Raw genomic sequence first — 25,200 nt, forward strand, 5'->3', positions numbered from 1 at the left:
TGAAATGGGTATGGTGACTGATTTTTCACTGCTAAGGAGAACTGTTGAAAAATGTGAATGAGGCATAGAGAGGGTAATATTCCTGAGAGGAGGCTAATATCTTTGTGCTGCCCCTTCAGTGAAAAAAATGAAGTCTCGTATTTCTAGTACTACTAGGCAGGATGTTCCACAAAAGCTTTACAAGGAAGAACTTTCACTTTTCTTTTTTTTTTTTTTTTTTTCAGGAGAAACTGCTTTTGCTTCTCTTTGCACTCTAACAGTGTATTAATAGCTTTGTAGAGACAGTAGAAAATGTTAGCTTCCCACAAGCAGCTCTTTTGCCTGCCAAATTTTGCTGTTCATCAAAACCAATCAACCCTTGACTGCTTGGTAAGTTGTTATTCAGTGTGGACACACCTTATTGCTTCTGGAATCAGTCTTTCAGGGTGAGAGCTGGATCCTGCTGCCAAAGCAGAACCGTTGCATTCTTGCACGCAGTGCAACGTGGAGATCGAGGCGTGCGGCTGGAGCTGCTCTCACGCTAGGTCTACAACTTCAGGAACCCTTGCCATCCATACCAGAACAAATATATCCACTGGACGCTTTATTCAATAAGCCAGTGACGTGCATGCTCCTGCCTTGCCCCACCAAACCCCGTCCAAACCCCGTCAGGCAGAATTTGCTTGCGTAGGGCTGGCCCTGGCTGAGGTCTCCGAGAGCCTGCACAAATGAAAGGCCCATCCCTCCCTGGCGTAGCAAAGGCATGCAGATTTTATGGCATCTGGGCCACTGCAGCTGTCACAAGGAGGGGTTTGCTCTTTTTAGAACTAATTAGCAAAGTAAGCATGTCATTTATTAAAATATGTAGTGTATTTAAATACTATTAATATTAAAGCAAAGTTGCAATTTATTCAATCCTACTACGTTACAGAAAGTATTGGCATACGTGTGTCTTTCCTGCTCCTACCCTGGTAAGGTAGGGTACCCAACCAGTAAATGCTGGGAATTACATTCTGGTTTAATGTACAACTTGAAAAAATACATACTCTACTTTCGTATTTTGCCTCTATAAATCAAAAAATTTTCTATTAAAATTATATATGTTTTTAATTAAAATTATACATTGAAAATCATAACAAAATATTGGGGGAAATTATTTGACTTCATATATGAGCAACTTTGATGAAATGACCGTGTCAGATAAAATTCAAGAGAGTTAGTGATCACTAGCAGCAGCTAAGACTTTCTTTTCCCTTGTGTCTTCTGAAAAGCACTGTTCACGTACAAGTGTCTTGTTAACTGAATATGCAACTGCTAGTAACACTGATGTGAGGAGCACAACTTTTAGCCATGGATAATGCTAAATCATGGTAAATGAGACCTGGAAAAGATTGAATGTTAGCAAAATAGGAATATAAGAAGTACAAATGTCTGTAGGAGGGAACAGCCTTTGTGTAAATATTCTGTCTGTGGAAGATACTTTCTTGAGAATGACAATTTGCTTATTTTAATACAAATTATATTTGACTTTTTTTGAATAATTAGTGTTCTTTTATGAACTTTTAAATGCAAAAATGGCTAGACTTTTGTTTTTTTCCCCAAGATTGTTGAGTCTTTGTCAGCTGCCAGTCTTTATCTCTTTTACTTATATACGGACATTTTTCACCGCATTTGAATGATTGATATTCACTATATTGTTAATTGTTGCAACTTTCCTGGAGAAGACTAACAAGCTTTGTCAATTCATTACTACTACTTTTGTTTTCTGTTGTATGATCAATACCCCTTCTTGATACCCAAACATAGTTCCCTCAATTGTAGTTTAAAGGCAAGAATTACATAAATGTTAGGGAAATAAAAAATTATTAACCAATTTACAGGGGTAGTTGACCTGAATGAAGTAATTTTCTTTGTTAAGTGCAGATATGAACAATCAGATTCTTCTACGGTGTAGCTGGAAAGAAAGAAATGACTTTGCTTTTCATAGTGTGTGGGAAAGGGAAGGTGAGGGTATCATATCGCCAAGTTCTGATTTGAGAAAAATATTTTTCAGCATTACAAGGTCTTAAAGTCCATGGAAACAGGCCAAATATGGATAGATCACAGAACTTAACTTCAGGACAACTGCCTTCATCCAGTGCTTTAAGAGTTCTTAATACTTTTGTGTGACTTCCATCTAGAGCCTAACCTAAATACTGTACACAGGATTTTACACTTCAAGGAGATGTCTCTGGATTGAGAATTGGCCATACCCTTCCACATCTCTTCTGGACAGGCACATGTTTTTTCAGATCTAGAATACTTTACTTTAGGCTGCAAGGGCAAGATAAAAACTACGGCTTTGAGGTAGAAGAATATGGTCTTCAGAAATACTATATTTTCCTGAAAGAACAGAGTGTTTCAACATCTGAGCTCCTCTTTTTGTGTGTCGTCCCTAGGAGAAAGGGTTATGCTGTATGGCATATATATTCCTAAAAATTAGGGTGAATATTCCCACATAGTAGGTAAACATGAGTTCAGAGTAGGTTTAACGGAGGAGCAGAGTGAAATGCAGGAAGTGCTGGGGTGCATTAGGAAGTCTTCTCCTTTATTGTTGGTCCCAGACTCATTTTTGTTTAGCTGAGTGTGTGTTGCAGTTTAGTAAAGACACGTAGGAGAGTTATTATTCTCAATATGGGAGTTAAGCTTCTTTCTCTAAGTTTTAAAAAAGTATTTCTCATTTATGAGGAATATGGATAGATAAACGTAAAAGTATTCCTTATTAATGGCTATTCCAGGGACTTGCTCTATTTTTTTTGTTAGAACCACAGTAGTATTATCATTTACAGACTGACATTGGTTTACATCGCAGTTTGGATGATCTTCTCCAGTTGTATAATCACAGGCCAGCACGCAAAGTCTGTGGGTGGTTTTAAGAGATTTTCTAGGCTTCTTTGTTTCAGGAGCTTGGTGTCCAAACATTATATGATTTGTTTATACTGATTTCATTATGAAGGAAAGAATAAGTCTGATCTCCTTCTTTCTTTATGGTAACTTGATAGTCTGACAGTTATCTCAAGCATGGTTTCAGTTAGGTCTTACTGTGCCTGAAAAATATCTCTACATGATATGTATAGTTATGAGTGTTAGTATTTTCTCCTCGTCTGGTGGCAGCCTTATAAAGCTAGTTTTCCCTAGATGCTATGATTGTGTTGTTTATGTGACAGATAAAAGTATTAAATTCTTAGAGCTAAGTAAGACTGCGCATAATGTTTTACTCTTTCTGCCATATAAATTATATTAGTATTTTCTCTTTTGTTGCAAATGTGCTGATTTTAAGCAACTTAATTTTGCTCTATCATGGCAGAGTAAAACTGCTTGTAGCCTGATCATGGAAATCCTCTGATAAGGTTTTCATAGATGAGCAGGCTTATTGGAATCATTTGCATAAGGACAGCTTGAATAATTTAAGACTGTTATTACTTATCTGAATAATAATCTTTTGTTAAGATACAACTGTATTTTAATTAAAAAGTGTTGCAGGCAGAAATATAAGTCAAAATAACGTCCCAAAGACTTTCATTCTTTGCTGTGGTTGGAGGAACTGCTAGTAGTTTCTGTACTTTGTGCAGTAGCATAAACTTACTCAGGAAATGTGAGCTCAGACTCTGTTCCTTCCACAGCCTTAAGGTATTCATAATAACATCTCACAAGAGACTGTAAATGCAAACAGAGCTATTTAGCTACCCTTACAGGTAGTCTGTGCCACAAGAAATGAAAATACTCAGGATCATAAAAGGAGGGCACAATAAGGAATATTATTGTACCTTACTGGTTAGAGCAGCCATTGAAAAGCAGAAGTACTGGATTATAGTTCCTGCTTTCATCCTGTATGAACTTTGTGTTGAAGTGGTAATTGGATAAAGAACAGAAATCATCTGGGGAACATGGGATGATCCTCAGGTCACAGCATGGTGAATCCTGTGACCATTAGCTACAGAGTCAAGCTCTTCCCCCACCACCCCCCCCCTTTTTTTTACACAGCTTTTCATGACCCATCAATCTGGAATTATTTTTCAGCATAGTTGCTCAGTTTCAAGAGCTAACTCTTCCTTATCACTGAACCTAGAGGTTAGACTATAACTTAGGAGATGGGAAATGTGGTTTGTTTGCTTGCGGCTGAGAAATCTAAAATCTGTATCTCCTATCCTCTGGGCAAGTATTTTAACATCTGTGCCATTAAAAAAAGGATGAGTCTCACCTATACCTGCTTCTCTGATAAACAGTGGGCTGTGCTCAGGTCTGTAGTTAAGCTGGAATAACCAGCTATCTTGAGGAGACAACAGTGTGTCTCTAGATCCCAGCAGGCCAAGATCCTGGATCCTCTGCATAAAACCCTGACCTCATACCACAGAGGAGCAAAAGTTCACCTCTGGGTTTGGAGTTCTTCAGAGAAACCCAGCTCTCCTCTTACACTGAATAAAGAAACTGAGTATGTAACCTTTGATTCTGTTCCAGGGGTCTACTATTTAAAACCTTGAAATTACAGTGTCTAATTTGTAAGCACCTAAATTCTTTATTGAATATAACCCTGACAGGTTATTTTGTAACTAGTAAGATTTTGAATAATCTCTTTTTGACAGCTGTAGTTAATGGCTTTTAATAATAGGTGTTAGGATGAAATGATAAAATAGCCGTTAGCAGATCTTCCAGTCTAAAAGCCAGCTGTTCAGTAAAGTTGTTGGACATACATCTGTCTTTTTGACTGTAACTGTAAATGGAGGAAAAACAGGTCTGTAGTTGCAGAGCTCAGTTAATGACAGTCAAAGACTGTCTAATCTACATTGCTGAGCTACCAGGTGGCAGTTGCCAGTTCCTGAATTTAAGAAATCAGAATTCCTGAGAAAAATCTGATACCTGCTATTGATGTCTCTGTTTAAGCACTTTCTGAGCTATACAGCAGCCTACGTATGAGGCAGGCATGCAGGACAGCATTCACTGAGATGATGCTGGTCCGTCCAGCAACATCATCACTTTTTCTGTTATTCTACTTGTGTTGCCAAAGCAGCCAGGAGTAGAAGTTAATGACTGTAGGACAATCTGAGGATAGATTTGGCCCTTTCATTAAAAGTGGGAGCTCTTAACAGTAGAAAGTACAGAATAATTCAGTGAAAAGTACACCTGCCACTTCACAAAATGAGTAGGAAAACAACTGGTACTGATTTTAATGAAGAGTAATTCTTCACCTCAAGATATGCTTGCTAAAAACATTGTTGAATTTTTGTGTAAAATAGCAGCATTGGAATGGATGGAAATTTTATCTATTTTTAGAGTTTTCTGCAATGCTGTCATTTAACTTAATTATTGCAGTAAATAGGCATATTAGCTTTTCTCCACATTTGCTATCACCTTTAAGAAGTACTGGAATACCCTTGAAAGACAAGGTTGAGAGGGAAAAGAAGAAACAATGAACTCATGTTACTGCTTGTTTATTGTAAAAAAACAGGCTAAAATATTTTACTTTAGGAAACATAGTATGATGTACAATAGAGATGAACTTTGGGGCATCTGGAAGGTATTCTCACACCTGAGATAGAAAGCTGAGCTCCAAGCTTAACTCTCAACCTCTTCACCCCTGTACTAAAGGGCAAGATGAGATATAGCTTGCGTAGTATCCACCAGATTTCACAATATCTTCCAGGTTTTTCAGATATTTTCAGGATCTTCAGATGCAAATGATAAATTGTAATTTATAAATCTAATCTAAAGTTTAACAAAAATCTGTGGGAGAAGTCCTCTTTTTGAAGATTAACTTTTCCAGCGGCCTTTTTCCATCACACTAGACACACACTACTCTCCCTAAAAAGCTGTTTCATTTTGCAATTCACCTCTAATTCCAAACTCTGAGAGCTGGAACTGCAGGATGCTACATGCTAGTAAGGAATGTATAGGAGCTTAACAGCAGGAGCAACAGACCCAGGTTAAAAATTCAGTGACCAGGAACAAATATGTCCTTTATTTCATCTTCCAGCTAAAATCCTGGATATAGTTTATTGGCTTTAAACTTTTCTCTTTTAATAGAAAAATCTAAGCTTAGTGTTTTGTCTTAATCACACTCACTTTAAGTAGCACATATATGGCACTATAAATTAAGCTAGCACAGAAGTATTCTTTGTTTAAAAGACTTGGAATTGTTTGACAGTTAACTATTAAATGGTATCTAAAATACCTGTAATTTACTCTAAAGAAGTATATATCTCTACTGAAAATGACAAAATCAAATTTATATCAAAAGTGATCAAAATATAGTACTTGATGATCTCAAAGTCAGGAGCTAAGTACATGTTTGAAAAATACTGAGCTAAAGTGGTTCTCCAAGGTCACATAGCAGATTAGTGGCAGAGTCAGTCTTTCGAATGAAACAGATTTTTTATTCTACATAAAACAGCAAGTTTTCAAGTATTTTCAATCACTTTGAAATGATCTAGAGACCTCTTGAAATTTTTCTTAGAGAAAAAGAAGCGAGTATGAATGTGCCACCCCAGCACAGTCATTAGCCCAGTGGTTATGTAAGATACTTGTCTGTGATATTTTCACCAGAGAGTATGTCCTAGAAAACCTTTTGTCAAAACTGGCATATTCCCATGAAAATGTTTGTTTCTGGTTTTACTGATTTCCTGAATTTTGAAAGAATTTTGACCAGGTCTTCTCCTGAGCCCTAGTTCAGTGTCTTAACCAGCTGGTCATGTGTCCTCCACAACAAATACATACTAATCACCTCTTTGAGGAATAGCAAGATCTGCAGCATCTTCATAATACTTTCGATGTACTTTTTTTTTCCTCAAATTTTGGGCCTTGACATAAAAAAGCTGGAATGAAGGATATGGTGTTGTGCATACCCAAGTGAAGGCAGAGAGCCAACAAAATACTGTTGTAATTACAAGTGAACATTCTTGTATCATAAAACTGTAAAGAAAAAACTATAAATCAGAGCTGACTTGGTGGTCCCTGGCAGCAAAGTGCAAGAGATTTGAGCTCATTCCCTGAGCTAGCCAAGACTGAGATCCTTGCGGAGACAGCAGGCTCATTCCAAGGGAAGGGCATTCCTAGTGTCTCCTGAGTGATGTTCATGAAGCACTGGTTTTGGTGGGAGTCAGATCCAGCCCTGCAGGAGTGATAGTCTGAAAAGTGCTGGTCACAGTGGAAATTAAAGCAAGTTGAGATCTGGAGGAATTTTATCTTCAAGTACTCTCTGCATGCATTTAGGAGCTCACCACTTCCAGTGTTAGGCCTGCAATAGTGTCCAAATCCTGTATTTGATCATTTATTGTGGTACTTGAGTATGTAAAATTAATCTTAATTCAGTACCTAGTCTCCTGTTTCCCTATACTCACTCAAGACAACAATCTATTCTAAGATCTTTCTTATGGGCTTTATAAAATTGGATTTAAGTAATGCTATGCAAAATGTCTTTACTAAAGTTCCTGTCACTAATAAACATGGACTCAGACTTCATCTTCAGTTACAAACAGGTCTTTCTTCTGTCCTGGAACATTTTTCCTTTCTTCTTTTTGTTGTCCGATATAGCTCTTTAAAAATCATTGATCTGTCTAGATATTTTAGCAGTTTCCAAAATAAATAAATAAGTAGCAGAAGGGCAGGAGAGAATTAAAGTTGTTATAATTGGGCAGTTTTTTAGAGACTTTCTTTAACACAAGCTGTGTGTGTAGGGGGTTATTTCCTGCCTCTGAAAGATGTGGTCTGAGCTAAGCCCACATTTCCAAACAGTTGGGGAGGGGCAAAAAAAAAAGATAATCTTCTGTTGTTTAAAGTAAAAAATAAAAAAAATCTGAAAGTGTACAAGTGATTACAGCAAAATAAACCGAAAATTGACAGCTGCACAAACAGCACTTGCCCAGCAGTGGTAGTCTGTCACTATTAATGCCCAGTTTCCCATCACAGGAGTGAGAATTTATAATTAATAGCACATTTGAGGTCTCTTCTGTAATACCACAATTTAGTCCACTAACCTGACTCTGGAGGAGATAAAGGAGACAGGGTAGAAATTCAGAGACTCACTTTGCTGAATACATTTTCTCGATAGTAGTGTGAGATCAAGACAGACAGCGTCTTCCAGAATCAGACCCTCCACTGCTTTAAGAGCTGTAAGTTGTGAAAGGTGAGAGACTCTGTCTTTAAAAGTTGTGACTCCCTTCAACTCTGAAAAACTTCCCGAAAAGATGAAGAAAATCTGTACCACACAAGACGTGCTTAGCACGTTGAGGGATTGAGTTAGTAATCATCTCCCTGATAATTGTGGATACCTCATTGTAGGAGTCAGTTTTTATTTAAATTTTTTAATAGGAGCATACACATCTGTCTTTATACCCAGCAGCTTTTCTGGCCCACAAGAAGTCCTCTGTGAGTTTCCCCAACTGAGCTCAGTGGGATCTCTGTCAGCTGCAAGATTTATGTCATCTTTTTCAGTCCTGAGAACTATTCCTTAAGCTTTTCACATCTGGATTTAATTGGAAAGACATTAAAAGACATTAAGTGTGCTGGAAAAGCATATTTTAGAGAAGATCTTTATAGACACTTCCATTAAAGGAGCTGATGGTTATAGGTTAAAATGGGATGAGGACAAGCCATCAACAGTTAGCAAGGACGAATTTACATTACAAACTGCTTCATATGAGAAGTCCAGCCTGCAGTTCTGGGGCCTGACTCTGATCTCACTTAAATCAATTTCAATTAAGAGAAAAACACCAGCTAATGCAGTATAAAAATGGTGTGAGATCAGAATCAAAAACTTTTGTCTGACTGTGTTTTGGAAGCACTCAAATTTCTGCAGTAAATTTCTCAAATTACATGCAATATATACTAAATATATTTTGACTTTTAGCTGTCAGTCTAGATTTGATTCTTTGTTGTGCATACATGCACACTGTAAAATGAGACTTGTAGAATTAAGAGGGCAATTGGCCATTAGTGCTTTCAGGGTGGAAGTATCCTTCTCACAGTGTCTCTATACAGGCCACAGGAGTAGAGTTACACAGAAGCAAGGACAAAATTCAGTTTAGTTAGTGAGCTTCATTAGAGACTTCGTTATTCAAGAATCTACAGCTCTAAGCTCCCCCATTGTTCAAGCTGTAGGGCCCTGCTTGAATAATCCCATGGGCGGTCCTTTGCATTAAGTGTAATCTATTGCTTTTGTTTTCAAATTGAAGTTTCTAGTCATGTTTAGTCTGACACACACTTAAAATCTAAGGTAATGGTCTTGGCATGAGAGAACAAACTTTTTTATTTTTTTTTTGCTTTAAAATTACTAAAAACAAGAAATGTGGTATTTAGGAAATTGCTCCCATTTCTGAAGTGAAGAGTACAGTCTTTGGCTACAGCAACTTTTCAAGTTTTAAGTAAAGAATAAAAAAAAATTTGTAAAACATGGTAAAAATAAGGCTCCTTAGAACATTTCAGCAAAGGAAATGAATTTGTTAGAGGTTCTCACCAGCCTTCTTCACTTAAAAGTGGTTCTTTTTCTTCAATAGCTCCTGAAAAGTGCTTAACAGTAATGGGAAGATTGTAATTTGCTGGGTGGTAGCAACAGGAATGAGGCATTTGAATTAAAATCAGGGCTGCAGTGTGGACTGTTGTTTTGTTTTCTATCATTAAATACTATTTCCTGTTCAGAATCTCCCATCGTCTATCTCAGGCTATGATGAAGCTAGTAAAACTGTATTCTTTGAAGCTGAGTCTTACTTTTGTTGCTTAACCTTGGGCCAGTCATCTGTGTGCTTGTGCACTCTCTTCGCTATGGTTTCATCCTCTTTAAAAACAGGAATAATAAAACTGCCTCTGCTCCCTGGTACCATTTTGTCCCATGAAGAAAAAGATACTTGCAAGTAGAAAACCAAAGCAGTGAGTGTGTTTTACGGGTTCAGTTTATTTTACACGGAAGAGTAAGCATGTTGAAGTAAGCACTGAGTTGTATTTGATGGCTTGAACTTTGTTGCAGACGAATTTTGGTGTGGATCTTCTCTGAGGATTCTGAAAAACATTTTAAAATGTTTTCCCCACTCTATGTTGGCAGTTGCCCCCAAAAAAAGCTCTTAAGTCATGAGCAAATGCTTATATCTTGTCTTATTACAACTCAATTTAGAGCTAGTTCTATTGTTAAAACAGTTCTGGCCACATCTACACTACTGCTGGGTCAGAGCCCATTCCCTGACCTGGAGGATAATGGCATGGTCTTTGCTTCATTTATGTACTGCTAGCATGTAGTGAAAGCTATGGCAGTGATGTTAAAAATCAACAGTATGTGGAGGCCAGACTAATGAAAAGGATTGGCTGTTGCAGCTTATTTTAGAAGTCATCACCAAATCTTACACAGCTTTAGTCCACCTATCAAAAATCAGGAGATCAAAATCTCCTGCAATACATGCAGGCTTAATGATAGTCAACATGCAAATGTATAGCAGTGAAGAACTTGATTTGTCAAAATGCCTATAAATAAGTAATTAACTAAACCAAAATGTTCTGAGAACACAGCTGACAAGGATATTTTCCAGCCATCAGTGATGAAAGAGGCAGTGATTCATGGCCTTTCTTCCCTGCTGGTGCAGGATTTTGCCTGAGGATACACGTTCTGGCTGTGTTCAGTTTTAGTTTTAAAGTCACATTTCTTAAAATTTCCTGCAATCTGCAGCTTCATACCCATGCTTGAGTGCTGTCCAGGTTGTATGATTTAAAGCTCTACCAACCTATCTATTAGCCATCTAAATGCCATCATTTAGAGGTATCCAGTTAATGAAAGCTTCTATATTACTTAGACAGCTACATCCTTCTGAAAGTTAGTATTTGAATAGCTTTTGACTGGGGATACAAAATTAGAAGACAGATTAAACTGGGCCCTGTACATCTTCTGAGATGGACTTACTTTTTCCAGGGAAAGACTGGTGTTTATCAACATAGTAAAAGCATCTAGAGAAACAAGTTAGAACACAGACAAGCTCCCTGAAATGTTTCATGAAGTGTTTGATGTTTGTAAATTGTTTCTACTGCCTCACTGTTAGTGAAAATTGGCTGCATGTAGTGTAAATGCTTAGAAATTTTATTTTAAATTGTTTTCTACATGATGCTATTAAGTAAGATATAGTGATGCATTAGCTTTCTGTCTTTGCTCTTTCCATTTTAAACAATTGAAGACAAAATACGAAGTTCTGAATTTAGAAAGAAATGGAGGCTGAGTAGCAATATACGTGTGGCACAAGGTTTTCGAAGGTAGTATTTTCCAAAACACCAAAGTTACATGCAACCTTTTTAAAAGTTAGCATGTCGGTAGCTTTTAAAAATAGTGCTTCTCATAGAGAATATGTGAAGAGGGAGGAGTTTGAGAAGAAACTGATTTAAGAACTTTTTCTGAGTCTCTTAAACCTTTTAGCTATCCTGTTCTCTTATTCCTATGTACAAGTGAAAATGAAACCTAAACTTGGCAAACAGATTACCCTCTTCATGCTGAATTAATCTCTTATATTAGTATTAAGCTTGGCCTTCATTATTATTGCTCAGATACTCCTCATACAAAAGCATCTCTGTTAAAACTTATTTTAAAAATCATGTACTTTTTTTTTTTCTCCTTATGGCCATAAACTCTTCAATCATGATAAAAGCGATAGAACTGTCTCACCTCAAAAGATAATTCAGCTGTTCTTAGGCTTTGAGATAATGCCTCACCATTCATTACTTTTGGAATTACTGCATAGTCACAAGAATGAATGTCAGGTTTCTAGTGTGGTTGTTCATACGCTAAAATAAGCCAGTTCAGAATTGATTTTCTCTACTGGTGACTCAACTGATCCTGTTACCTAAATAGCTTGTTCAAGGAGAAAATCTACAGAAATGAAATTCCTTGTTGAATAGAGTCACTCCGTCTTCCTTTCGGAATATTAAGATGTGTGGAGGAATTCAAACCATGAATATCTGCGTCCAATAAAACAACATGAAAAGGTGACATGTGTGCTGCTGTTGATAAAAACTCTGCTTTATATTTTGGAAAAGTTGATCAAGAACAGTTAATCCTTACTTCAGGATTATCCTAGAAAGCTGGCAAGCTCAGGCTTTACTTGGATTATGTGTCATGTAAATGCTGGCTGCATCAGTTGCCTGGAGGTAGCATTAAACTGTAGGTGGGACTTTTTCAGAAGTGTTCTAAGCTACATCCATGAATCACTGTTCTTGGTTCAAAGATACTGGACTCCTATCCCCCAACCTCCTTTTCTTGACAGGTGCAATCATTAGCCTTAATTCTAGTGCCTATCAGGTGACTATTCCCTTATGCAGAGATTAATCAGTTTGGAAAATACTGTTTGCATGTAAACTACATGAGTTAATCAGATTATAACCCCATGTTTTTTATGCATAGCATAAACTGTGTGAAGAAAAGGCTTAAAGTCATTTAATTAAGGTTTGCATTGTGCAGTGTGAAAAGCCTTTCTGAAATTTAATTTTTAAACAGATGTTAACATTAGTTCACATGAAATCTAATCAACTAGGGAGAACGGTGCATTGTGAGGAAAGTGGCAAAAACTTCTAGCAAAAATTATTGCTTGCGATATAGTAAATTCAGTTATAACAGAGGCTGTGGCAAAAAGGGATTTGTTCACAATACCCATCACCTAGTTTCTGTTTAGTTTATATGTTGCCTGCCTGGTAAAGCCAGGAGGATTAAATAGATATGCGAGGGAGTCAAATCTTAGCTATTTTGTGTGTAGGTATGTAAGTCCACACAAGCAAATATATCTTCCCTTTGTGCATTTGTGCGTGCCTGCAATTTTGGGTGTGGACAAGTTAAGGCCAGGTGGAGACTTGATCAAAAATTTCTTCATCAAGTGAAAGCAAAAACAATCAAAAAGAACAGTAATTTTAATACATACAAATTTAACTAGTTGCTTAGCTTTGGGACAGTAAGTCCTCAAGCTCACCTCTACAGCTGTGATATTGTTGGGGTTTTTTCAATAGCCTTTAAATGTGAAATTTAAATCCACATATTAAAAAGTCGTGAAGTGCATCTCATTACTGATGCAGACAGCTCTGCCCCAGTGTTATTGCACAGAGGTCTCAACGGTCTGGGAAAGGTGGAGAGCCTCTGCTTTGGGACGTTTCTTTTCTCTTAGCTTAGAGAACAGATGAACACTGGTGGTTTTGTAAATCCCCTTGCTAGTCCCATTGCTGTGTGTAGAAATATCTGAGTCTCTAGTTTTGTTTGTGCATTAACTATGCTGTTGTATAGGCTTGTAAGTGAAATCAGGAACTAGATCTAGATTTGTCTGTCATTTTGACTTGGCATGCATATATTTTGTCAAGCCTAAACTCAGGCACAGCCTGAGCCTGGATCACATATATGGCATGTGCCTACAGGCAGGATGGTCACAGTGAGCCATTTGACTGCAAACTCAACCTTGAACTTGCAGCCAGCTGCTCAGACAGTAAGTTCCTTACCTCCACAGCCTGTTAGTACAGTTTTGCTCCGAAGCTATTTCTGACCATATTTTTATGTCTTCAGAAAACACTGATTATGGCCAAACTGAACATATATATATATATATATTTTATGTACTTAAACTGAAGTCTGGAGACATCTCACCAGTGAATTAATGATGTCAAGCAGCGTATTTATTAGAACTGTCTCAGACCTCCTTAGTAAAGTCAACTGGAAGGGCCACAGAGAACAACAAAGTTTTATTATTTTCAGTTTCATGGAGTAATCTAAAATGGAATATAGATTTAAGAGGAAAAGCACAAACCACATACTGTGCTAAAACAAATGTGAAACCTTTATCATGAGGGTGTGAGCTTAAATGTGCATGGGCTAGTGTAGTGCCTGTCTGCTGTTCTTGCTAAAAGAATGATCTAATGTTAGTAGACTGCCATTACAAGATGCTTAATCCCCAGGGTGGGAAACAGGAAGAATATTCACAAGTTTCAATGCTATTTACTAATTACTAATTGACTTGAGGAAAGCTAAAAAAAATGACTGGAAACATCCATCCCCATCCTGATACACACACATACTAATAATGGAAATGGCAGCCAAGACAAACAACTAACAGCGCGGTGCATCCTGTTGGCATCGTATTTTTGGCACTGCTGTAGCTACATAGAAAACAAGTGATACAAGAAATGTGTAAGGACATCTGTTCTGTAACCTATGGGGCTTCACTCACAAAACAGTTGTAAAATCTTCTGGGGGAGAGAAATATTTCTCTATATCTGTGCAGATGCTCTATTGTAAGAAAAATATCAATGGAAGGAAGTGTTGAGCCTTTAAAAGAGGAAATTGTTCACCAAATTCACTGTCAAATGTTCCATTCTTTTCTTTCCTTTTCATTTAACCTAAGTTATCTGCCATTCACAAGTTATATTTAAGCCAAGTGGTGTAAATCTTTTGGGACCAATAGAATTGAATCATGGATTAAATTAGCCTAGTGTCTCCTTGTAACTCTTTTTCACTGCCCTTCTCTAGTACTTAGGCTCTGTGTCACTCTCCTGGCTATTCAGGTCACAGTCTCTTAGCTACCAGCTTCCTTCCTAAATCTAGGACCTTCATGTCTGTTTAGGGGCATAAAGGGGTGAGGAAAAGCATTAAGGACACCTATTAAGGTCCAAAGTATTGTTTACTTATGAGCTCCTTTCCACTTTACTGTTCCTTCCAAACATAAGCAAGCTATGGGGGAATCGGGAGAAAGAAAAACAGGAGCTTTTAAGATAACATAAGCCCCCCCTCTACCTTTCATCTCTGGCCCTTCAGTCAAGTCCAGTTAAGCAACATTTTAAAATGAAAAAGAACTTTCCCAAAATTCAGATGTTGTTGTAAAAAATCAGGAAGTAAGATGTTAGGCTTCTCTCACAGACATCTTATGGGGAGAGAGACAGGTTTCTGTACAAATGAAATCATATCAAACATAAATCTGAAACACATTAGGAAACTGGAAGATAAAGAGGTGTAGGATTTTGGGAGGACTTGTGGAAGGAAAGTTTACTTCTGCAAGCTGAGAGAGGGAGTATTGGACGGGAGAGAATTAAGGAGCAGGAAAAAGTAACAGCCTAGGTGTGGGGAGATTTGTGGAGTAGTAGAGATGGGTTCCTCTGCTGTCAAGTAAGTTGGAGCTTTGGGGTGGATAGTAAGAAGTGGAAGACCAGGGACTCTGGAGTGGCTTGGGAGGATATGGGATTGAGGAGTCTGCAGTGAGAAGCTTGAGTTTGTGAAATGACTGTAAACTTGCAGAGCAGCAAAAGTGAGAAGCCAGGCAAGGAGGGATGATATAAAAGGTGGCTCTTCAACAGTGCTCGCACAAACAACCTTACACCTCTAATTGGAAGATCAGGCACAGGACTGCTTTCCTGCCACTCCTCTTCTGATACTTCTTTTCAGAAAAATGGTAATTCTGAACTCTTATATTTTCTATCATGCTCGCGTTTGGGGAGGGTATAGTTTGAAGAGGGTGAGATGGCGAACTGAGAGGAGTGAGACAGCACTGTATAACAAGCATTAGGATTTGAAAGTTGTGATGGCATTAAACAGTACTTGTCATTACACTCATTATTATTACACACCTTCGTTTTATGTATTTCCTCTACATGTTCCATATTTGCATCCTTGACATCAGTATGGTAATGATCCATGCTTACAGGCAAGAGAATTCAGTTTTATATTGCAGTACTTCTTCCACTGCTGTTAGAAGAGCTATTGCGAGCTGTTTCTGTTGAAATACTGGCTAATATTCCTCTAGGAAGTTCCAAAGCAGTTTTCCTGGAGAGCAAGCTTGGAAGCTGCTCTGCAATTTGTGGTGTGCCTTGCAAAAGCCAGTTCTATGAGTAAACCAGTAGTAAGTAACAAATGTACTTATATTCAGAGCAAGTCTATAAAGGAATTAAGAAATTTGGGTTGGTTCAATTCCTCTGTTGATGGTTTGGGGATTTTAGTGACCACTGATCAAGATCAGACTGTTTTGCACGTCATATGATCAACCTGTGATCTAATTTCGACTGAAGCATTACTTGGCAGTTCTTATTACCTACTATGATCAAGGCCTCATTGTGCTAGCCACTGTACAGACAAATAACTTGAACAAATAGTTCTGTAAAAAGTTTACAATTCACACATCAGAGCAGGAAGCTGGAAGTGGATACAGAAAGAACAAACAAGGTAGGTTCAAAAAATAGATGAAGTAGCAGTAAAACTGTGTAGCCAGAGCAGATGTCTCAGCTTCCTTTTCTCCTCACAGTGCTATCTGCTAATAGTTTGTAGACTGCCGTACATTAAAAGAAATAAATGAGGTGGTGATCATTTTACTAACATTCATTAGGAAAAACAAAGAGAAGAGGGGAGAATATAAGCAGACAATGCCTGTGTTGTTGTCAGAGACAAAGCTGAAAGTTAAGAGAAAATTAGTGGGATATATCCTTAAATATAACAAACAAGATCCAGAACACCTATTTTAGGCAGTCGACCTAGGCTTTAAGTTGCTTAAAACTTTGATGCCTCACTTCAATAGGATGTGAGTGTCTCAAGTGGTCTGAAAATAAATCATCCAGGAATAATGGATATGGCATTGCTGCTGCTCATACCTACCCCTGCTTGGCTCTCTGCCTTTAGGCTGCTCATTAAGACAGCCTGAAAAATACATATATATGTATGTGTATATATATATATATATATATATATACACATACATATACACTCATACATACTTTAATTTGGCAGGTATTTTTTAAGCTAGATCAATTCTCTGACCTGTTCCCCAGCTTGATCTGACAAACAGATGTGTTGGCTCAGCTAAGGGAGCAGGCTACTGTATGTTTCTAGCTAGATTTAATTTTGCCAGTTGATGTTGAACCACTCCGTAGCCAAGCATGGGACCAGGTGAAAGCCAGCAAGATAGCTTGACTCTCTGTCTTAAAGATTATAACTTTTTGGTGGTTTTTTGTGGAGTTTTTTTTTTTTTTTGGGGGGGGGGGGGGGCGGGGGAGAAGGGATTCTTGCTGTTTCTTGATTCTTCCCTGCCACTTGAATTATTTGGTTCTGATTGATGCTCATCCATGATGAGTAAAACAGAGAAACAGACCTGTGTAAGGGAGCCCGGATCTCACTCCTTCCTCACTTGCTGAACAGGTTTTATATTGTAACAAAAAGGAGCCCAAGGAGAGGAAGAGAAGAGAGAAATTAGGATGAAGAAAAGTGTGTTATTACTGGAATAAGCAGATGAGTTAAAAGGAGAGTAAGATGAAAAACCTTGTTGCCGCTGGGAGAAATTTGAACAAATCTAGTAATTTTTGCTGTCAGACAAGATCCAGAACGGAAAGGCAGATGGTGATCAGAGCTTGCAGGAGTTGAGAATACACATCTGAAGTTACAAGGGACACTATGAGGTGTGAGAAAAAGAAAGAAAATGAGGTGGTCCTGTAAAAAAATGTAAATATATCAAAATGTCAGGAAAAAAGGAAAAAGGTGGAAAGGGTTTGGAGAACCTAGTGGGTGCTAGAAATGATAGATCCTGGAACTGGAGTTGTTACTGAGCGAAGCTAAGGCTCAGCACTTCTGGGACAAACCATACAGGAAACAAGAAAGATGTGAACAGCAGGAATTTTGAGATGAAGGAAGAAATTATATCAATGGGTGGCAAGAAGGAACAAGTACAGAGCAGTACAAGTACAGTATCAGATACAGATACAGGAGGCCCAGAAAACATGAGAAAAGGAAAGGGGACAGGTTAAGTAGCAGTGATAGTCTGAGGTTTAGCAAGCCTTTTAAGGAAATGCTTAGCTTTACATTTGTTTTCTAAGGTGAAATCTCACAGACTAGGAAGAGTCCAGCTTTGTCGATTAAGGACAGGAGTGCCTTCAGAAGCTTTAGAAACCGGTCATTGTTATAGACAAATCTGGGATACAGGGCCTTTTGGTCGAGGGCAGCCTGGCAATTCTTTTGCTGTTAATCACTTTGTCTAATAATATTTAAGATGTATAAACATACCTTTCAAGAAAAGGAGCTGTGAGAGAATCCAGACAAAGCATTACTATGAAAGCAGATCTAGTACTTCACTGCAATGGCAGCTCCTGTTACGGACAGTGTCCCTGTCGCCCAAGAAGAATGGGAAATGGAGATAGAAACATAGAGTCTGTCAAGTAAAAAGAGAGCAACTCCTGCATTTCTAAAAGCAGCTTGTTGGCTTGACCATGGAAAGTAATGCTATAAGATCTATAGTCAGTTCCAGTATATGTGATGTTACTTTCTATGATAATGTCAGTGAAAAGTTACCTTTCTTTTGCTGTGATTAGTGCTGAGTGCAACTTAGGTGGGAGCAATTAAATTGAAAAATCTGTTTTTCAGTTTCGCTTTGCATTTTACCTCTGAGATGGAACTGGCCTCTACTTTTTTACTGTGCTGCGTGTGTTTTTGAAGGGAGGCACATGGTATTTGAGAGTTTTGTAATCAACCTTTGCTAAATTAATTATGAAAAATCATTTGTCTGCTGCCAAAGCAGTTAGGGGAGAGAAACACAATTTGCTTTACAGAACTCAAGCAGGACTTGTGAAGGAGAGAGAAAAGCTGGTCAATAAAGAATGCAATTATGCAGAAAAATCTAAGCTGTAAAATTGATCATCCTTCTGCTGTTGATGCTTTATAATCATGCTGTATTGGCTCACCCTATTTAGCACACTTGAAGGAGTCACCTGTAAGATGTTGGTCTGTAAGATATGGGTTTGTACTGTCCTGCTGACTCTCTTCCTGCTCCACACAACTTTTGTGATCACCCAGAAGACAAGAATAGGAGCCACAGGAGCACTGGGAAGCAATAGGCTCTAGGAAAGCACGTGAGGAGGCCAGAGAGACTTTACAGGCCAAAGAAGCAAGAATCCTAAAAGAATATCTTGTTCTTCACCTGGGTAATGCAGCTTTCATTAACACAAATGGCACTCACTCACGTGCCCAGGTAGCTAAGGATATCCTCAAACGTGTACACAAACGCAGCTGTTTATCATGGCTCTGTTCACATGCACCTTCTTTCTTAGCCCTGTAGTCGAAATGGCCTCAAAATACAGTAAATGATCTAAAAGTAAAATACCCGCCTTCCTTCACTTGGTGCTAATATTGTTATGTTAGTGGGATTTTTTGACGGCTCATTTTTTCTTTAGGCAGCGTTAAGTGCCTTGAAACAGTTTTCAGAACAAGGACTGGATCCAGTGGAAGGGGCTATGAAAGTTGAAAATGGATCACTTGAAAAGTAAGTACCTTTTAAATCCTCTGCATTTTAATGCCTGTGTGGCATGGCAGATAAGAAATGTTAATTAAGAGCTTAGTTGCTGTTTTAAACCTGTGCAAAAAAATTTCCTTCGGAATTTACATAAAATTTTTCACAATTTGAGAGCATAAAGAGGATTTCAGGTTTAGCTTTATTGGTAATATTTAGTAATGAACCATCAGGCAGTCATCCTCCTATGGAAATCCTAAAGGAAAGGATTTTCTCTTTATTTTATGGATTCTGTGTAAGTAGCATAACATGATTTTGTCAAATGTGTTACAGCACATGATATCGCCTGTAAATTGGGTAGCTATCTGCCAGTAAGTCCTTATGTCTTTAAGATGAATTTTACCCTAGAGAATTTAAAAGTAAGATATAATTTCTGTCAGATCTTAAAAACCTATATCTGGAATATTAGTTTTAAGTAGCAGACAATAGATCCAGGTTTCACACTGGATTGTCAATTATTTAAAAAAGCAGGATTGTCTGTAGAATCCAGTATAGATTTTTTTTTCCAGTTGTTAGTCTGCTTAAGTAAAAAGGTAGCCTTCTCTTACTAAGTAAATTAGCAAGTAATAGAGTAAGAGGAAAAAGACTGTAAGTGGCATTCGGAATTTTCGATAGATATATTGTGGGTTTTTTTATAAACTAATTTAATCAGAAACATTTTTCCATGTGATCTCATCAGCATAGTATTTGAACATAAATATTGTTATTTCACTTTAAAATGTTACCTTCCGTAGTGACCTTTGAATCTCCTGTGCCATCTGCTAATAAACATGTCTTAAAGATGTGCAACCCTGGACCTTACCATTCTTGCTAATGTATTAATCTTTCAGACAAGTCAAGCATCTGGGAGAGAAAGCAGACAATAAACAGACTAACTCAGGCACCATTGCTCAGGACTGCAAGGATTCAAAGGCTGTCGTCTAGGAGCTTCCCAGCACCCACGGCTGCCACTGCATCCTTATAAACCTGTCAACACGCAATAGGGTGTATGTGTACAAGGAAATGAATGACTAATACCATTATTTGAGTCTTATGTGAAGACAACACTATTCTAACACAAGAGATAGTATACATGGTACTGTTTATTCAACTGTGGAAAAAAAGAGATTGAACATTTCCCTTAGAGCTTGAGATCAGAGCATAACTCGATAGCCCAGAGGCAGGAGAAATCTGATCACGTTACTGGCGGTTAAAATGACAACTAATTAACAAAAAGAGTTAGATAAAAAAGGGAAATTTTAAAATTGATTAATATTGAGGAAAACAAGTCAGCATTGGTTCAGTTATACAATTTTTTCGTAGTGTAGTTTAAGTTCAGCTTACTGTTTTTTAAATAATGCTTGAATATTTTAAAAATAACCAATGACAGTGCTGTGAGAATTGTAGTTGTTGTCTTCATATATAGTCATACAGCTTATCTTTTTATGCAGACATTATGCATTCTCCATTCTATATGAATATGTATGACTTTAAGATGCACTACTCAGAGTTGTATGCAAACAGAAGTTTAAATCATGACAAGTATTTGCTTAACATGAACAGATGTTAGTTATGATCAGTCTCAATATACTCCAGGAAAAGCAGATATGGTATTTGATTTTCCTTGCCATATTCAATTAAAGAGGCGTCTTGCCTCCAAGCAACATTTCCCCCTTCAATTCTGCTCTCTGTTGTGTGAAGCACATCTACACCCCATTCTGTGTGTTGTATCAAGCCACCATCAACTGAGTGTTTTTAATCTCTGCATTCTGACCAACAGCAAAAGGTAGGATTGCAATGTTATCTATCCAGGGAAGGAAAACTGTTGATGTAAAGATCCGTCTGTTGTAAAGGGAGAAGCAGCAGAGATAAGACCTGCGGCTGCGCTCTGTACCAGCATATTTCATTCAAGTGTGTGGCCAAATGCAGTAAAACCACATCAGTTCATGTGTACGATGACAGTGTCGTCTCTTTCTTTACCATTCACACATAGACAACACAGAGAATGAATTGAAAAAAGCAATCACAAACAAAAGATTGGCCAAAGCACCAAAACCAAGGTTCAGCTTACCTTTCTCTATGCCTCCACCTTCTACAAACTTACTATGTTAAGGCAGTCATACTGGCATTTACTGTTATTTATTTGTCTGAAATATGACTATTTTCTAAGTCTTATGCAATAAACACGTAAGCCAATTACCAACTGCGTAGCAGTCACAACAACATTGCACAAGATTTTAGAAGCGTGTAAACCAGAGATCACAACCCAGGTGACTCACTCAGGAAAACAGACAAAGAGCAGCATAAGGAAATGGTGCAAGGTACAGTGGAATTGATTCACCTCTATGAAAGACTTTCAGGGTAACATCTATCATGCTTTTACAGGGTGAGTGGTTGCTAAAAATTCTAAGTCCTTTTTCTCAGGGGTATGATTCACTTTCCTCCCAACAGATTAAGAGCTTTTGTGCTCAGAGTTTGCAGTTTATCAAGGGTCTGATTCTGCGTAAAACTGTCTGGAACAAGCTGAGCCTTTCAGTTCCCGCAGACCTGGGAGACTGCCAGAGGCATTTTGCACCTGGCAGGCTCAAGTTCTTAAGGTAGCAGCATACAAAAATACCTACATCTTCCACAGTGCCTTTCTCAGGGATACATTACCTGTCTGATTGGCTACCAAAGCAGAAATTCTACTGCTCCTACACGTTAGCAGCCAGCTGAGGTAGTCTGGAAGCAGGCTCAGTCTACGCTCAAGCAGTACCTTCTAGCAGGCGGTGTACAAAAGGCATTGCCATCTTCTCCCATGGAGAAGTGGAACAAAACAACGAGACAAACCTATTCACTGACAACTCTGATCATTTGCATCTCTCTCAAGGACAAGAAGCTGAGTTTGCTGGGAACAATGTAGCAGGAAGACTGAGAGTATGGTCACCCAGGCATTAACAGCACTTCTGTAGTGTGTTCCCAGTGCAGACATTTCAGAGAAACCCTTTGGCAAACCTGTACTTGTTTGACAAGAAGCTCAAGGTATAACTTGGCACTTTCTCACCTACTAATATGGGAACCAAAAAGAACAAACTAAAGCTTCCCATGCTTAGTAGGACCATGAATGACAAAACTTTAGTCTTTTCAAGCCCAGATGTCAGCAGTAGCTGCATAGTGTTGTTCAGGCACCTCTGACCCCTACCAACATGGTGCCATTCCCTAGACACAGCCACAGAAACATATCCAGTAATCTTCAGATTAGTTGTTCTGCGGCGTGCATAGCAGATGGCCTCTCCATTGAGCACTGGGCTTGCTACAGTGCACATGATAGAACAGCAAAGTGGTACTTACCTCACTCCAAGTAAACAAATTGCAATCAAACGCATGCAGCTGCTTATCTAGGCCCAAGTTGGCTCATTCAGACCCTGCTTTCCAGATAACCATACAGAAAGGTCAAATCTATGTAATTGTCAACATGTCGGGTCCTCTTGTTGGCCAAAGCGATACTTGATTCTCAATCTGGCAAAAGCAAGTCAAGTAATTGGGGAGCTTGTTCATTTTTTTTGAAACTACAGAAACATGGAGTAGATTTATTTGGGGGTCATATATCAGTAGGATTTCTAACTATTTTCCAAATGCATGATTGCCTAGTATTTGCAGAAGTCGTAAGTCAGAAAATTCTGTTCAGTCTGAGGTAAAGTGCACACAGATGGCAGCTTTAAAACGCCTCCCAGACTGCAGGTTAAAAGCCTCACCAAGGAGGTTCCAATGAAGTCTAAGAGCTTTTCCTGATATAAATCTGAAAAAAAGAGTTCCTGCTTCCTACAGGTATGGTTGGGAGCCCAGAGACCTTAATATGGAGCTCATCAAGATACCACACCTGAACTCCATTATGTTGTTTTAGTGTTATTTTAACGCACTACAAGGCTCGTATCTCAGATTTCAATCTGTCTACCTGCATAACATGCACACAAAAGTTTCTTAAAGAAAATTCTGCAGTATTCTCACACACACATAGGCAGCAATGAACTTTAAGTGTAGTTTGATATCATCACTAGCAACTTCCCAAGAGCCTGAGGAGAATTCTTGCACCAGAAGTGTTGCAGCAGGCAGTAGACATGTCTCCAGTCTTCAGTCTTGTTGGTTCACAGCTGTTACTGTTAGTTTCTGAGCTGACAGCATCTGAAAGCTTCTGGGGAAAGCTTTAGTCCAATGATACAAACTTCTTTTTTCCCCTTCAGCAGCCCCAGCTGCTTCCCATATTCAGATAAAAGTCAGTAAATAGGGGCAAATAGAACAAAGCACAATTTACATTTAGTTGTGCTTAATAATTAGCTAATGGTGTACAGTGAATATTGAAAATGAAGCAGTGTTTTGAATGCGATTATTAGTCCTAAAATGTTTGAGTTTGATTCTCTAAGAGCAGTTAATCATTTTTATTTATATTTTTAGATTGTACCATCTTTGAGATAGAGACGTTGTCAAGCCTGTATTTGCAAAGCACCGAGAATAGCTTAGTCCTCTGTTCAGTGCACATTCTGTATCTCTCATCCTGCATCACAAAGCACTTCTCAAAGACGAGAAAACACCATAATTTAGAGCTCTGAATCACAGGTACAAACTAGTCCTGAGGAACAAAGCTGGATACTGTGCCCATTTGGCAAAGACTCCTGAGAGCACTCTCAGGAAGACCATGTTCAACTCCTTTTAAGGACTCAGGAACCCAAATTGTCATCGGCTGTGGACAACACTCATTAATCAGGAGGAACTGTGCTTAGGAGAAACTAATACCCTCAGGTATCCTCTCAAAAAGTTTTTTCAACACCTTCTGGTGATTGACAGCTTACACAGGAAAAATCTCATCACAGAGAGACTGTAGGTATATGATATAATTAGAAGGAAGAGAATTGACATGATTAATTTTATATCTGAGTTATCACCTCCAATTGCACACCAACCTGTCAACAATTCAACACATTCTGGAACTTTTTGTTTTCACATTGACACATATTTTGCATTGAGTTCCAGATAGACAGAGGTGCTGCTTGCAACAAATGCAAAACACTGCAGCATCTGAGCTGTGGAGCTGGAGATGCAGATGGGTGCAGATGACTATAGTTCTTCCTCCACCATCCCAGCATTCACTTCCCATTTATAATGAAACTGAATTTACCCTCAGCTATCATCCCCCCCTGAATTCAACATACCACCATATAATTATATGTGATTGAAGTCATAGGTAGAGGATTTAAAATGTGACGTGTTTATCAGCAGCATTTGTAAAGGGTCTTTATATAATGAGTAGAGAAGAACCTCAGGAGTTCTTGGTCTCTCTGTTGTCTCTCCCCTCTCAAGCATGAGGAAATGGGGTTGTGCCACAACAGAGTTTAAAGATCAATATGGGAGTAGCCTAAATGAATGACTCCAGGAATATGGAATCCTCTTCTTCATGGCCTGAAATGACAGTGCAAACAAATCCTTCCTAAAGTATATGCAAAGCTCTTGATCTCTCTGACAATTCTTTACGGCATGTATTTTATTGGTGGGTGGCTGCTTGGTTTGGTTCCCTTCTCTTTGGCCTGCTTCCTTCCCCGTGAAGCAGCATACAGTTTCCCATTTCCTGCAATGAGAGTTGACCAAAGTTTTTAAGCTGAATTTATTTCCCAGTTAACAGGCAGAGGGTTTTTTTGTTTTGTTTTGTTTTGTTTCCGAAGGCTATGTAAAAATAAATACTGGTAACACCTCTTTATCCTCCTCCAGAAACACCCTGCATTTCTCTGTTCTTAGCTGCACCCCTAAAGCAAATAGGATTGTCTTTCTTTGCTCAAATGAAAATGTCCTTTGTAACAAGGAAAAAACAATAGAGGATGGACGCTTATTTTTAATGACAGCGAGGACAGGGACTTGTCAGAGCCCTCAATACAACATTGCATAATTTTATATTCAGCTGGGAACATTATTCCATGGCAAATGGGAA

At 38.3% G+C, this 25,200-nt stretch overlaps 1 protein-coding gene across 5 annotated transcripts in view; it reads left to right on the forward strand.

Annotated features, from left to right (window-relative positions):
- Window positions 1-21,197, forward strand: part of STAU2 (staufen double-stranded RNA binding protein 2) — a 170,956-nt gene extending 149,759 nt beyond the window's left edge. For 4 of the 5 annotated variants that reach the window (XM_062570279.1, XM_062570276.1, XM_062570277.1 and 1 more), the window contains 2 exons: window positions 19,150-19,238; window positions 20,096-21,197. In XM_062570279.1, coding sequence (XP_062426263.1) covers window positions 19,150-19,238; window positions 20,096-20,189 — 183 coding nt within the window. In that variant the 3' untranslated portion in view covers window positions 20,190-21,197. Of the gene's footprint in view, window positions 1-224; window positions 304-19,149; window positions 19,239-20,095 lie in introns of those variants that run through there. The other variant, XM_062570280.1, reaches the window with a different exon arrangement.
- Window positions 21,198-25,200: the final 4,003 nt, after the last annotated feature.

Source organism: Rhea pennata, chromosome 2, assembly GCF_028389875.1.
Source record: "Rhea pennata isolate bPtePen1 chromosome 2, bPtePen1.pri, whole genome shotgun sequence".
Lineage (NCBI taxonomy): Eukaryota > Metazoa > Chordata > Aves > Rheiformes > Rheidae > Rhea > Rhea pennata.